Source organism: Cetorhinus maximus, chromosome 13, assembly GCF_964194155.1.
Source record: "Cetorhinus maximus chromosome 13, sCetMax3.hap1.1, whole genome shotgun sequence".
NCBI lineage: Eukaryota > Metazoa > Chordata > Chondrichthyes > Lamniformes > Cetorhinidae > Cetorhinus > Cetorhinus maximus.
This window is the reverse complement of record NC_135891.1, coordinates 74736276-74752959: the sequence shown is the minus strand read 5'-3', so window position 1 is coordinate 74752959 and position 16684 is coordinate 74736276. Positions and strand designations below refer to the sequence as shown.

The 16684-nt window shown below is 41.0% G+C and overlaps 1 protein-coding gene across 4 annotated transcripts in view; it reads right to left on the bottom strand.

The window, feature by feature from the left end:
* The window catches only part of LOC144688707 (scaffold attachment factor B2-like), an 84261-nt gene that overhangs the window by 51665 nt on the left and 15912 nt on the right, over window positions 1–16684 (bottom strand). The window contains exons 4-9 of one of the 4 annotated variants that reach the window (XM_078555574.1): window positions 15202–15339; window positions 14325–14381; window positions 11392–11419; window positions 8278–8734; window positions 7726–7772; window positions 1329–1429 (exon numbers count right to left, since the gene is read on the bottom strand). In XM_078555574.1, the coding sequence (XP_078411700.1) occupies window positions 1329–1429; window positions 7726–7772; window positions 8278–8734; window positions 11392–11419; window positions 14325–14381; window positions 15202–15339 (828 nt within the window). Of the gene's footprint in view, window positions 1–1328; window positions 1430–7725; window positions 7773–8277; window positions 8735–11391; window positions 11420–14324; window positions 14388–15201; window positions 15340–16684 lie in introns of all 4 variants that reach the window. The other 3 variants (XM_078555573.1, XM_078555575.1, XM_078555576.1) reach the window with 3 other exon arrangements.

The window sequence follows — 16684 nt, the reverse complement described above, 5'->3', positions numbered from 1 at the left end:
TAAAGCCCAAATCCATCGAACACTTGAAGTCTGATTCTAAACTTGAATGCAATCCTCCAGCATTTCTCACACTCCTGGATTTCAGACATAAAAACCTCCTTTCATCTGTAGTCTGTCTCTACATCACAACCTTGTCTGTTTTATCAATGTTACTACATTCACTCTCCTGTTCTTCCCGAGCTATAGTTTCACTTCTACACATTTTCAATGTAATAAATAGCCAGGACTAATTGCACCATCTCCTACTCTCTCTCATTCTCTCCTAAAACCTCCAAATTATGAAAAGTTTGCCCTTCAGTTGGCTTCTTTCAATTATAAAGCTATACTGCCTCATAAAGCTAGAACCTGATCTCACCTACCTAATTCGTTTTTGATTTCACTCTGGTAAAATGGTGTCCCACATAATGGCCCTTTAATAATATCTCTTAATGAGTAAACCTCAAGGGATTATATTTGACATTTTGGTCTCACTAAGCTTCAAAAAATATCAGAGATCTATAATATTCATAAATAAGCTGTCATCTTTTTAAATTCCTCCATGGTTCATACAACACTGGACATGGCACAATCACTGCTCTGCTTTATTCCCTTCAAGCTGATGTGTTGCTGTTATCGGTGGCCAGTCCTACACAGGATCTAGGTCTTAGAATGGACTGGAGCACTGTGTTATTACAGAGAACATGAAGGAAAACAAGCGAGATCCAACAATAATTCAACAGCCCTGCTGATTTTACTCTAGTCATATTATAAAATAACAGATTTTAAGCATAAGCTATCTCTGAATACACATTTTGTACAGCTACAGTGACACCATCCTTCTCCTTTTGCATCTCATTTGGATATTTCAGCTCCAGTGAGCTGTCAACAGTTAGATATCATTAAGTATCTGCTTGACAGAATTAATAGTGCTCATGGTTCAGAGGGTTAAGAGTTTAATCCCTACTAAAAGGACTCAAGTACATGCTAGGCTGACACTTAGGTGCTGTACCAAGAGAGTACTGCATTGCTGGAAGCACACCTGCTATCTGCTCAGGCGGGCATTGAATATCCCAAGCATCATTCAAAGAGTGAGGAGTTCTGGGTCCTGGTCAACATTCCTCCCTCAACTCATAGCACCGCCACCAGAATAACATATCGTGTATCTGTTTTCTCGTTTGTCAGATCTCGCTAATTGGTTGCTGCATATGCTTAAGTAACAACAATAATCGTACTTGAAAAAGGGTATCCATTGGTTGTGAGCCATCTTGAGAATGTGGCAAAACAATATGTAATTACAAGCTCCTCTACCCACCTTCCTTAACAGTAGCAACATGAAAACTCATTCTCACCTTGCCATATTTACTGAAGAGATTCTTCAAGTCAGTTGCTCTGGTAGCTGAGGACAGGCCACTCACCCAAAGGTTCTTGCCTGGAGTGTCCAAAGCTCTCCCTAAATCAAAGGAAAATTCTCATTCATAATTACTTAACAAGGGAAAAACTGATGCAATAGATACATGGAGAAAAACTACACAACTTTAACACTTCAATACTGAGATCAAGAGTAGCCTGCTCCCTCCAACTGTAACAATCTCTGTCCCACACACATCTAAGATTGGCAATATAGGGAAAGAATCTGCTGCAATTCAAAACATCCACTCAAATATATGGAAATCTGGGGATTGCACTCTGTGCTTTACTTGCTCCCAGCAAAGGGCAACTGGCCACTGTCCAGTGCCTCAAACCCATCAAATGCTGTGAAGCTCAGGGGTATGGGGAGATTGGAAGCACAGGGCCCAGGCCTAAAAAATCATTTATCCATGAAATTCTCTAAAACAAAAACGCTGCAGTAATACAGGGATCTGAGTGCTAGCATTAAAGGATAAATGGGACAGTCACAAGGGCTTTAAACTAGTAAATGGGGAGAGGCCTCAAGTGGAAAAGGTGGTATAAATAATTCTAAAATAAATGAGAAGGATGAGAGTAGAGTAACAGTCAGAAATTGTGTTGGACCCTACAAGTAATGGGAAAACTAAAGTAACTGAATCAGGAGAGCGATATAAGAAGTGTGCATGAAAAAACATCACAGAAAAAGAACAAGTTAGAGTGCATGGCCCAAATAAGCATTCTTTATACCAACACATGGATTATAAGGTACAAATTGAAATACAGGCACAAATTCAACTCTCAGGATACAACTTGGTAGCCATTACTGGAGCATGGTACCAAGACTGGGAACTGAATATACCAGGTTACAAGATCCAAGATAGGGAAAACGTAGAAGGGGAGAAGTGGCCTTCGTGGTGGAGGATGGAATCATTTCTAAGTTAAGGTGGAGGGAGAGATAATGAGCAGTAAGCAGGCAGAGACAACTTTTACGGGTAGAATTAAGATAGAAAAAGATTTAAGGCTGCAGTGAGAGTTGTGCACAGGCCCCCTCATATCAGCTGTGAAGCAGCAGAATGATTAATGCAGAGATGAGACAAGCATGTAGAAAAAGCAGAGCACTTTTAATGAGGGATTTCAATTTTCATAAAGATTGGGATAAGCAGATGAGCTCATGTCTGGAAGGTAGAAAACTTGGAGAACATTCAGGTTAGCTTTTGTCCTGGAACCAACTAAGGGTCAGGTCATAGTAGCTTTAATAATGAGCAATGAGCCAGATTTAGTTAACAGTTTAACAGCGTGTGAACATTGAACTCAGTCACATTGAATGCTATTAGATAAATATGGGAGAAACACGATGCAGGTAGTAAAATTCAAAATTTAACTGAAGCTGATTTCAATGGGTTGAAACAGAAACTATCCACAGTGAACTGAACAAATCTGTTAATGAAAGAAACAAAAGATCAGTGAGAGGTGTTCAAAAGATAATTTAATGTGATATGGGGCAGGGGCTTCACCTGCCAAAAAAAATATAGCCAGGGATGACTAAAGAGGTGAAACTAAAGCCATGGTTAGATCACACTTGGAGAACTGTGCTCAGTTTGGGTACACCTTAGGAAGGATATACTGGCCTTGGATGGAGTGCAATATAGATTAACACGAACGATAACTGGTCTCCAAGGACTATGAGGAATGTTATACAAAGCAAGGTTGCAATCCATGAAATTTAGAAGATTAAGGGGTGATATGATCTCAGTTTTCAAAACATTATGGGAAATTGATAGGGTAGAGAGAGAGATACTGTTTTCTCTGGCTGGGAAATACAGGACTGGGTTGGGGGATTGAGTCAGGCCTCTCAGGAGTGAAATTAAGTAATACTTCTACAGGCAAATGGTGGTAGACATTCAAAACCCACACCAGTGAACAGTTAATGTTGGGTCAATTGTTAAATTTTGAATCAGAATAGTTATGGTACAGGAGCCACTCAACCGATTAGGCATGCGACAGTTCTCTACAAGAGCAATTTAGCTAGTCCCACTTCCGCACTTTCCCTGTAGCAATTTAGCTAGTCCCACTTCCGCACTTTCCCTGTAGCTATGAAACTTTCTATCTTCATGTGTTTACCCAATTCCCTTTTGGGAGCTATGTTTGAATCTGCCTGCACCACACTCTACGGAAGTGCATTTCAGATCCTAATCACTTGCTACATAAAACAACTTTTTCCTCACTTCACCCTTGGTTCTTTTGCCAATCACTTGAAATCTGTATTCTCTGGTGTTTCAGCTCTTCTGCCAGTGGGAACAATTTTTTGCTATCCACTCCAGCAAGACCCCTCAGGATTTTGAACACCTCTATTAAATTTTTCAAGCTTCTTTTCTCTAAGGGGAACAATACCAGCTTCTCCAATCTAGCATCCCTGGAACCATTCTCACAAATCTTTTCCGCACTCTCAAAGCTTTCATATCCACCCTAAAGTGTGGTGCCCAGAATTGGGCACTATGCTCCAGTTGAAACCGAACCAGCGTTTTATAAAGATCCATCATAACTTCCTTGCTTTTGTACGTAATGCCTGTAGTTACAAAGCTGTTTCCCACATGCCTTTTTAACCACATTCACAAGCTGCCTTATCAACTTCAACAATTGGTGCAGTTATGCTCTCCCCAACATCACCACACCCCCATTTCTCTGTTCCTACATTCCTTTTAGAACAGTTTATATTGCTTCTACTCAGTCTTCCTACCAATAATTAATACGTCACACTCCTCTGCATTTAATTTCATCTGTCACGTGTCCACCCATTCCACCAGCCTGCCTTTATCCTCTTCAAGTCTATCGCTATCCTCCTCACAGTTCACTATACTTCCAAGTTTTGTGTCACCTGAAAATTTTAAATTGTGCTTAGTACACTCAAGTCCAAGTCATTAACACAAGGAAAAGCATGGGTCCTAATCCTTGGGGATTTCTTCCAGACTGGAAAAGAGCCTTTCAACATTTGTCTCCTGTCATTCAGCCAATTTATATCTGTAGTTTTTGATTAACCAAAAATATTAAGGGATATGGGCCAAAGGTAGGTGTATGGGGTTAGATCACAGATCATCCACCATCTCACTAAGTGCCACAGAACAGGTTCGAGGGGCTCAATGACCTATTCCTGTTCCTACGATTTGTCTGTAACCGAACTCTCACAGTTAGGTTCCTGAAACATTCATGATAATTGTTTTAGTACCAATCAATCTTATTAAAACTGCGAAATGCATAAATGCAACAGTCCAAGTGCTTATTAGAGATGAAAAGGCACCCACTTCACATTTAGATTTGGGAACAATCCCATTATATTGGAAGTTGGCAAATGTTACACCACTTTTCAAGAAAGGAGGGAGGCAGAAAACAGTGAACAACAGGGCAGTTAGCCTAACATCAGTTGTAAGTACAATGCTGGCATCTATTATTAAGGAAGTCCTAACAATGCACTTACAAAAGCATAGGATGATTAGAACAAGTCAATATGTATGGTTTTACTAAGGGGAAATCCTGTTAAACAAATTAATTAGAGTTTTTGAGGATGTAACTAGTAGGGTAGATAAAGGGGAACCAGTAGATACAGGATACCTGGATTTCCAAAAGACATTCGACAAGGTGCCACACAAAAAGTTAATAGGCAAGAGCTCATAGATAAAAGCAAAATACTGCGGATGCTGGAAAAACTGAAATAAAAACAAAAATAGCTGGAAAAGCTCAGCAGGTCTGACAGCATTTGTGGGGAGGAAGACAGAGTTAACGTTTCGAGTCCGTATGACTCTTCATCAGAGCTCAGAGTTGAGGATAATATTTTAGCATGGGTAGAGGATTGATTAACAGATAGAAAGCAGGGAGTGGGCATAAGTGGGGTTTTTTCAAGTTGGCAGGCAGTGAGTAGTGGAGTGCCGCAAGGATCAGTGCCAGGGCCTCAGCTATTCACAGTTTATATCAATGGCTTAGATGAAAAGACAGAGTAATGTAACTAAGCTTGCTGATGATACCAGGCTAGGTGGGAAGGTAAATTGTGGGGAGGACACAGGCTACAAAGAGATATAGACAGGTTAAGTGAGTGGGTAACAAGATGGCAGAAGGAGTATAAAGTAGGGAAGTATGAAGTTATTCACTTTTGTTGTAAGAATAGAAAACCCATTTTGTTTAAAAAGGTGTGAAACTTGTAAGTGTTGATATTCAAAGAGACTTAGGTGTACTTATACAAGGAACACAAAGTTAGCATGCAGGTGCAGCTAGCAATTAGGAAAGCAAATGGCATGTTGGCCTTTATTGCAAGGGGATTGGAGTACAGGAATAAAGAAGTCTTGCTACCCCCAAAATGTTGTTACAATCCAGTTACGGACCAGTAGCTTTTGTTGTAAAGTAGACAAAATTTAAAATCGCAGCTACTTACTTAGAGAATAAAGCCTCAAGATTCCACATCTGGAATACTGTGCATAGTTCTGGTCTCCATATTTAAGGAAGGACATATTTGCATTGGAGGCGGTACAGTGAAGGTTCACTAGATTGGTCCCTGGGATGAGTGGGCTGTCCTTTGGTGAAAAGCTAAGTAAATTGGGCCTATCTTCTCTGGAGTTGAGTAGAATGAGAGGCAATCTCAGTAAAACCTAATGAATTCCGAAGGCGTTTGATAGGGTAGACGCTGAGAGATTGTTTCCACTGGTTGGGGAATCTAAAATACTGAGGCACAGTCTCAGGATAAGGAGCCATTCATTTCGGACTGAGGTGAGAAGAAATTATTTCACTCAAAGGGTTGTGAATCTTTGGAATTCTCTACCCCAAAGGGTTGTGCATGCTCCATTGTTGAATACGTTTAAGGCTCAGTTAAGACAGATTTTAGCAGAGAATTAAGGGATATGGGGAGTGGGCGCAAAAGTGGAGTTGAAGCCCAAGATCAGCCATAATCATACAGAATAGTGGAGGAGGCTTGACAGGTCATATGGTCTACTCCTGCTCCTTATGATCACATTCTACCATTGTTCAGTCTGATAAATAGAAAGGTATCCTAGAAATTTCCTGAGTGGCTTCACTGGAAACATATTGCAAAAGCTCTCAACTCCACTGTCCCATCAACATCAGATGCCAAATTTCCAATCAAGTCAACAAGCTGTACTGAATCCTAAGCCTAAATCGTCAGTCTTAGTCTAGATATTAAGCAATCCTTACAAACAGCACACAGTTAATAGGAAAGAACAGAAAAATATTAAATTTTCTGAAGTACAAAAATTACCGCCCCCGCCTCCATATTTTGTTATGGTAAACCAGCAACAGATGGGAACAAGATGTTCCTTTCACCCAGTGATCACTGGTCATATGACACTAAGACAGATGGAAGCAGCCCACAATTTCTTGAGTCGAAATTGGCTGATCAAAAAAAGGACCATTTAAAGGCTGAATGAGGGAGTGGAAATAATCTAGGTGAGTCATGTGGAGAGAAAAACAGATAGATTTGATAAACCAAAAGGGCTGTTTCTGTGTTCTGATATTTTCTGCTTCTGCATCTGCTGCCTTCTCACCAACATGTTCACTCAGAAGGACATTACACCTCAATGCTGGCTGCTTCAAGGAAGTGTTAATGCAAATTAATGGAAGTGAACAGGAAGTACAATTTGGGATATCTGTTCCACCATTCTATTTACCTCAAACATAACAAAAAAGCAGATCAGTAGATCTGATAAGACACGAGTTTAAATCCTAAAATTTGCAGGACCATCAGGCCCTAGCCCCTCTTGCCACCAAGGACAATACTATTTGTCAAAGTAACCCACAGGTTACACCCGGCTGCATTTGACAAAGAAAGTGATTATTTTTGTTTGAAGTCATCCAATCTTTTGAAACAGAAAAATGCATGTCACACATACACCCTCTGGCCCAAGCCTCTTGAAGCACTGGAGCAGGAGTCAACATCACTACAAACTCTTCTCTTGCCAGGTAAAAGAAACTCTAGCCCTATGAAAATGTTGCTTTAAATAACAAATTGTTAATCACATCAATGACACTCCAAATCACACAAAATTCATTTTTAAAAAACCTGGTCAGGTTCGAGCAATAATCTTTTAAACTCAGCTAAATTTATATTGCCTCCTGCCTATAACATTTTCATTGTAGTTAAACTGATATTATAGACGGTTAGGATTAGCAACTAACTGATTGCAAGGATACCGAGTTGTAATTTTTAGTATTTCTTCAGTATTCTGACCATATTTGTTTTAATTTACTGAATATATATGGCTGCTGAATACTATGCAAAATATGAAGCATAAATTGGGGTGGCGTGAGAAAAAGAGGGGTAGGGCAAGCTGACTTGGATTATATTTGTAGTCTATGAGTTACCTTTCTCCTGATTTACTGCATTCTTGGAATCTTTTGCATCCTCTGAGCTAAAAACACAAATGTGGATTTCATTAGACATTTAGAAACTAATAAATAATTTCAAGAGACATCTAGCACCAACATTTCCATCCAGTCTACAAGATAAATTCTCCAATACCTACCCATTATTACAGCTACCATCAGCTGTACATCAATGTGAATGAAACACTTACAAACATGTTGTTTGCAGAGGTGAACATCAATGATGCTTTAGACCCAGCTTTAATCTGATCTGTATAAGAATTGCCTCAATTATATTTTGACATCAGTGGTGAAGAGTGTACACACAGGGCAAAATCCCCATTTGTAAGCAGTCTTGCAGGTTGGAGGAGAGTGCAAAGAATAAACAAAAGCAGCCTCTAACGATATAGGGGAAAGATTATAAGAGCTTTTAAACAAAAATAAAATCAGGATTAAAATTACCACCACTGCGCAGGACACTTCATCAGACAGGTTTACTGGAATCATCTTAGCATGAATGAAAATCTTGTCTAAAACTAAGAAACAACAAACCTCTTCTGATCACTGCCCTCTACAATCGAAGGTTCTTTCTTAGCTGCTTTGTCAGAACCTTCATCTTCTGGTTTCATTGCATTGTCTGTACATTCCTCAGGTCCAGACTGTGGTTCTTTCTCAATGCTCTCAGCCTCAGTCTTTTCTACTTCATGCTGGCAACTTTCCATCTTGTTCTCACTGTCAGTTGTACCCATCTTCTCAGTGTCCACCTTTTCCTTGGTAGGCTGCGGACAGTCCATCTCCATCTTGGGTCCATCCACATGTACTGCACTATCCACGTCCAACGTATTGTCCTCCACTTGAACCTTGGTTAGAGTGCTATTTTCCTCTTCTTTCTGGTAGGCATCCATATCAATCATATATTGCATCAATAGCTGTGGATCTTCAGGGGGCTTCTCCTCTGTAGGAACTGAACTACAAGTTTCCCCCGAATTCTCAGCTACATTCTCCTTTTCTATGGGATTAATGGAATAGAATAGCACAAGGTTTAATGACAACATTTATAGCAAGTATACACGTGGAGCTAGTATGTTCCCCTACCCTTGAATCCATTGAGAGATTGGAAAATTGAGGGAACATGAAAGATACTGACAGTGTAATAGTGTCACTTTCTCACTTATTCAACTGTAATGTCACAAACGATAGGATAATTGCTCCAGATGTTAACAGGAGCATTTCAAATGGTCAGAACTAAAAACATTTACTCAATTCCTGTAAGCTGAAATGGAATGCCTGGATTGAGGATCCAGAGATTCAACATTTTAATTCCTCAGATACCCTATTTCTAGGTTGACATTTTCATTATGAAACAAATGATTCTCTATTGTACAACTGACATGACATACAGGACAGCACTACACAAATGTGGTTTACCAGTCCCAAATCTTCAGCTCTTCAATGTAAGTTCATGCTAGTCAATACACACACACAAAATTCAAAAACATTCCAAATGATTTCAAACTGCTTCATTTCCTTACCCTCTTATACAAACTCCTCCAATAAGTTAGCTAACAAATTTGTTTATGATTTTGTAAGATTTAAGAGATAGTGTTACCCATTCTATGAGGTTTCTGTAGTTTAGTATACTTACACATACTATCAAATCTGTAATCAAAAGCACAATTGGTGAAGTGTTGAAATAGCTTTGGAACTCAAGTATACAATCTGGATAAGCCATGTCTGAAGTTTGATCACCAGTAGTGGTTTCCTATCCTTGCTGTCCCCCACAAATGCTAAACATATTGCCTCTCCACCATTTCCTTGAACTCTTTGGTATAAACTTCTCTTGCCCCACAGAGTCAAGTACTAATTTTGTTTCCACTCATCCCAATTGGCCACAAGATTTCTTAACCAGATATTTCTATGTTTAGTTTTTTTGTTCCCGCGTCCCCCACTGCCAGCTCCCAGTTTTGATCACTTCCATAGGATAGCATAGACACTGGAAACTCTGGTGCTGGAAGTAGCCAAAATTTGGCTGTGTGGTAGCACTCTTTTCTTCAGGTCAGAAGGTTATGAATTCAAGCCCCACTCCAGAGACTTGAGCACATAATCCAGACTGAAATTCCAGTGTTGTACTGAGGGAGTGCTGCACTGTCAGAGGTGATATTAAACCATGGTCCATCTGCTGTCTCAGATGGACAAAGTATCGCATGTCACTATCCTTCAAACATCATTGAAATAGATTATCTGGTAATTTATCTCATTGTTATTTGTGCAGAAATTGGCTGCTGCATTTTCTACATTACAATAGCGAATGCCTTCAAAAGTACATCACTGGCTATCAGGTGCTTTGGGACATGCTGAGTTTGTAAAAATTGTCATGTAAATACAATCTCCCTTTCAGCCCTAAAAAACTGACTCATACTAATAATGGACAACATTAATCTCCACTCATCTTTTAACAAACACATTGTTATACAGCACCGCCTGCATTGAATATCTAAAAGTGACAATTTTTCTAAGAATAAAATGTTAGTGATTAAAACAACCTGCTTAACTCAAATGGGAAGCCATAGTAAACAGCAATAGGTCACCTTTTGAAGGCTCAAAACATCAACTCAGCATTGCCAGTAGTCACTATAAGATGTACTTAATAGCTCCCCTTCAATTTCCCCTCCTCTCCTGGCCATTCTACAAAATTTTATGCTTCATCCTTGACACTGATCAGCTGATTGGAGTAGAGGAAAGCCAAGGTTAATCCAAGGTTCTCTCTAACCTCCCCTACACATGAAGGTTCAGTATCATATGATCTGCCAACTGGCAGCATGAACAATCATCAAAACAATTGGGTCAAGGCAGCCAGAAAGCAACTTGGACTCTAAAGAATGGGGCAGCTAGATAAAACCCAAGTCTGGCTGAATTTACAAGGAATGTACAACAATGAACCAAACATTTTCCTTCTGGGCGAGAGGAGTGAAAAGCAATTTTGCTATGAGAATCAAATTCAAGGGTATATTCTCTCATCCCCTTTATATGACAGGTTGGCTAGGAAGTCATGGGTATGGCTTATTACATGCTGATCTACATACCCAGGGGCCAATCATTGCTAAGAGGAATTATTTAACCCAGATATTTAAAAAAATGTATAACTGTTCACTTCCTTCTTGCAAAACTTAGGCTGTGCTACTTGCTCACAAATAAATACCAAGGGTATTAAGTGATATGGGGATAATGCAGGATTCTGTAACCGAGTTATAATATCAGATATATCTTATTGAATGGCATAACTGGCTCGAGAAATCAAATGGTCTACTCCTGCTATTTCCTGCTTTAAGTACTTTACTGCAGTTTCAGACCCACTAACAACTCAAAATCCCACTTTTGCATTGATAAAAGCAATACATCAACTTTGCCAACTGTCTGTTGTTGAAAACTGAAGAACATTTGTGCTAAGCTGCCTGAAAGCAACTATGCAGTAAAAGCCTTGCAGCATAATTATCCAAATGGACAGATCGCCTCAGTTTTCCATTCTTCCCGTAGCTGTTATTCCTCAAGTGACCAGTGCTACAAAATGCTGTTACACTCACTACTGACTATGTTTTGAGAGAAAAAAGGGGGTAAATGGGAGAGAAGTATTTAGTAAGAAAGTTACAAGATGATCTTCAACAATACCTGATTCTTCTAGTACCACTTTAGTTTCCTAAAAAGGAGAGAAATGTAAACGCATTAGAAATAGTAGCACTATATGCAGTACTATTTATTTAATAACACATACGGACATACGAATAGGAGGCCATTTGGCCCCTCAAATCAGCTCCACCATTCAATAAGATCATGGCAGGTCCAATTGTGGCCTCAACTCCACATTCCGCTTACCCTCCAATAACCTTTGACTTCCTTGTCTACCTCTGCCTCAAAAATATTCACTGACACTGCCTCCACTGCTCTCTGGGGAAGAGAGCTCCAAAGGCACCAAAAGCAATTTCCCAGTTTAAAATAAGCCATCCTGGATGCAACCATGCAGCCTGTTTCATCAATTAACTAATGTAGGGGGGATATTTCCAAATCTTAAAAAAAACCATGCTTGCAGGTGTGGCCTTACTTCTTTCCTTTTTTTAATAAAACGTTGAACTAAAATGATGTTTACTAGATTTAAAAGGAGCAGGTTTCCCTCTCAGGGGCAAGATCTTTTCACAGTTCCAAGCTTTGGAATGAATGACATAGCATAGATAAACTTCAGCTTCCAAAATCCAGTCCTCATTGAAAGTAATGAGGGATTAGGCTTTGCTCAACAATGCAATGTCAAGCATCCAAAACATGATGGCAATGACTGCCCAGTGAAATAAAATGCAGACGTATATTCAAACTGACATTCCGGAAGGCCATTGTAGGGACTTCGCTTGGAATGTTATTTTAATTACATGAGAATTCTTATGTCATCTCAAGGAGAGTAAAAATAAATTCCTATATCAGAACTTGTACAACAATTCAAAATTGAGGAAGTTATGCTTCAATTGCCTAAGCTTTGGTCAGAACCCTTCTGGAATACTTCATTCAGTTTTGGGCATCGCACCCAAGGAAGAATATATTGGCCTTGGAGACGGTGTGGTGCAGATTTGCTAGAATGACACTGACAATTAAACTAAGAGGACAGGTTCTTAAGATCATAAGTAATAAGAAAAGTAAGCCATTCAGTCCATTGAGCCTGCTCCAGCATTCAATATCATGATTGTGACCTTAACTCTACTTTCCTGTCTGCTCCCCATAACCCTTAACTCCTTCATCAATCAAAAAGTGATCTAATTCAGGTCGCATTGGTTTGACATTATCTTCTGTAGTCAAGGAAATGCGAGTGGCAATCTGATCAAGATAATCAAAATGGATTCTATATGGTAGATAGTTGTTGGAGGGAAAAGTCTAGAACCAGTGGGCAGAGTTTTAAAACATGAGCCCTTGTCCATTTCGGAGTGAAATCAAGAAACAATGTTTTCACAGGGAGGGCAATAGACATCTAGAACTCTCTGCACAACACCTCCCCACCACCCCCCAACCCAATGAGTGCATATACTTTTTTAAAAATTATTCAAAAGATGTGGTTGTCATGAAGGCTAGCATTTATTGCCTATCCAAAATTACCCTTGAGAAAATGTTAGTGGCTGCCTTCTTGAACTACTGCAGTCCATGTGGTGTAGTTACACCCACATTGCTGTAAGGGAGCTGCATGATTTTGATCCAGTGAGTGAAGGAACAGTGATATAGCTCCAAGTCAGGGTGGTATGTGGCTTGGAAGGGAACTTGCAGGTGGTGGTGTCCCCATGTCCTTGTCCTTCTAGGTGGTAGAGGTCACACATTTTAAAGGTGCTGTTGAAGGAGGCTTGGTGAGTTGCTGCAGTGCATCATGTAGATGGTACACAATGCACCCACTGTGTATTGGTGTTGGAGGAAGTGAATGTTTCGGTTGGTGGATGGGGTGTCAACGAAGCAGACTGCTTTGTCCTGGATGGTGTCAAGCTTCTTGAGTGTTGTGGGAGCTGCACTCATCCAGGGAAGTGGGGAGTATTCCATCACACTCCTGACTTGTGCCTTATAGATGGTGGACAGGCTTTGGGGAGTCAGGAGGTGAATTACTCATGGCAGGATTCCTAGCCTTTGACCTGTTCTTGTAGCCACAGTTTTCATATGGCTAGTCCAGGTCAGTTTCTGGTAAATGGTGATCCCCAGGGTGTTGATAGTGGGGGATTCTGCAATGGTAATGCCATTAAATGTCATGGGGTGATGGTTAGATTCTCTCTTGTTGGTCATTGCCTGGAACTTGAGAGTCCTGAATTTCACTTGCTATACTGCAATGACCATGAACATTACTTGCCTCTCATCAGCCCGAGCTTGAATGTTATCAAAGTCTTGCTGCATGAATGCAGGCACTGCTTTAGTACGAGGAGTTGCAAATGTTACTACTAAACACTGTACAATCATCAACAAACATTCCCACTTCAGACCTTATTTTGAGAGGAGGTCACTGATGAAACAGCCAAATATGTTTGGGGCTAGGACTCCTGCAGCAATGTCCTGGGATTGAGATGTTTGACTTCCAACAACCACACCAATCTTCCTTTAAGCTAGGTATGACTTCAACCATTGGAGGGCTTTCCACGGATTCCAACGGACTTGCAATTTTGCTAAGGCTCCTTGATTACTTCACATAAATCTCTTAAATCAGTCATCACCACTTTGCTGATGATGACTGATCGAAAGTAATTGGCTGGATTAGATTTGTCCTGCTTTTTGGTTGCCAGTGCTTAGCTGGGTGACAATTATGTGTTTTCAAGACTGAGACAGATAGTTAGGTAAGGGTATCAGAGGATAGGGAGGAAAGACAGTTAAACTGAACTGTGGTACATAAGCAGCCATTATAAAAATGAATAGCTGAGCAGACAAAAGGCCTGAATGTTCCTTGTAACTAGATTTAAGATAAAGGTGTCATTCCATCAAATAATTATGATATACCTAACAATAAAGAAAACAATCCATTCAATCTAAAACATCTTTCACCTAATCATTCCTCAAAGAATGTTACATAAGAATGATCTAATGAAGTTCCATCTTACTTCAGCAAGCTGCATTGGCTCCCCCTCCGCTGAATCTTCTGGTGTCCTTTTCAGTTCCTCAACCAGAAAATATTCACAACATTAGCCCAAACAACAATGCTACATAGACTGCAAGATCAACTGTGGTTCAATTCACATACTTTACAATTTAAGTCTCCGCTTTCCCTCTTCCTTTCCTCATCCAAAGGTAGAATTAATGCCTGGTCTTGACCCAAAAATATTAGGGGAGAATTCTAATATCCCAGAGTGGATGGGGGGGTTAAAAATACATGAAGGACAAGCAGCCCACAACCTACCTGCCACCAGTTTTAATGGAGGAGTGTGACCAAGCCGTTTGCAGGTGGTAGGTCACTCACCAAAATATCTTAAGGAAGCTGCATGCCTCCATTTTAAGAGAATATTTATTTTTAATAACCGTAAGCTGGGTTTCCTGGGCCTCAGGAAACCCCCACCCTGACCTGAAGGGAGGGGAACAGGGCATTTTCATTAAATAAGTGCCTTATCAACTTAATTGAGGGCGGAGAACAGGAGTGCTTTCCCCCAGCCTTCAAGCTGCCTTGTTTATCACACCTCCCCGTCACCCCCACCGCCCTGTTCAAACCCTCCCCGTTCCCAGATGTTCAACCACCCCTCCAACTGATGTCTGACCCCTCTCAATCACGATGCTGGGCTTGCCTCCAATCCACTACCCCTCCCACTGCCTTCCAGCCCAAAAGCCTGCCAACCTGTTAAGCTAGCTGGCTGTTGAGTGGAAAAACTGCATAAAATATTGCCAAGTCTTGTCCAATTGGATTTTCCATCAGCAAATCCTTCCCTTCTCACACTTCGGCGGTAATACAAGGCTACTGGTTTCACGAGAAATTCATAACCAGCTTACTTTTTTAACTGAAGTCAAGTCTGGAATTTGCTTGTGGCCCTTGTCCACATCACCATCTGCACCATCAGCATGTCCTGTTTCTGAAATGCCCGTTTCTTCTGTATCCTGTACCTGGTCAGCATATGCTTCAATATCCTCCTACAGTGAAGGGAAAATAATTGAGCCAAGAACCATGCACTGCTGGCCATGCTGCAATCCCAAAATCCAGCAGCAATTAGTTGTGGGATGTAGATTCCTACAAATTGCCTACACTTTGTTACTGCTTTGGTCACTTGGCTATGTGCAAATACTGCTGGGGAGTGGAGAAACAAATGGAAAGGCTGCTCCATCCTGCTCTCAAGACACCTCAATATTAAGTTTAGAGCAGCACAGCTGGTTCCTGAAAATACATTTTGAGCCTCTCTTCCTCAGACACCAGTACATAATAGGGCAGGATTTTCCCCTCGTCGGGCAGGCATGGCAGGCAGGCCTGGGAGCTTCCGCGAAATGATCCGCCGCCCACGATCGGACCCCGGCCGCGGTTTCACACTGGCTCATCAATTAAAGCGTGAAACACACGCTGATAACCTCAGCGCTGCCGGGTGTGGGCGGGAGGAGCGCGAGTGCAGAAGCTTGCGCATGCGCTGGAGTGCGCTCAGTGAAAGCTCCCTGAAGTCACAGAGCTGCCTCAGGGAGCTGAGGATTTTTAACATGAAAAGTAAAGATTTTAAAAATAAGGAAAAGGGGCATGTGAAAATGAGTTAAAATTTTTTTTTATAAGTCACTATTGGAAACCTCATACTGTCCATGGGTGAGGTTTCGCAAAAAATGCAAAGGCCACCTGGCCTATTCGCCTGCCTGCCAACCTTAAGGTTGGACGGGCAGCGAAAAATTCAATTTAATTAATTGATTAACTGGCTAAATAGGCCTCTTAATTGTCAGCGGGCGCACTGCTGACTCTCGCACACGCATGGCCGCCAACCAAAATATCACGCGAGTGCACGATGACATCGGGATGCTTGCCCAACATCATCACGTGCTATTTCACACTCGTGCGTGTCAGGCGCGCACCCTCACGCCGAGCTGAAAATCCTGCCCAAAGAAAGACTTTCATTAACATGACTGGACTCTCATAACTATAACTGTACAGGACATTGTCTCTAGCCACACCGCATCATACCATGGATCATCGACTTGTAACTGTACACAGATGTGTTAACATCCTAAACATCTTATTCAGTCCTTACGATTGACCTCTTATTCTCTTAATTCCATTGCCACTAATCTGATCACCTAACTGCCTGAGGCTGAACAAGACTGTTCAAAACCTTGGAGTCATATTTGAGCCCCATGATGAGCTTCCAACCACATGTCCAGACCATCAATAAGTCTGCCCATTTCCTCCTCCATAATAGCATCTCACCTGCACACTTCTGCACGCAGCTCACCTGCTGAACCATGCTGGGACCAATGTTCTGGCGAGTTGCATAACTAGAGCAGTAGG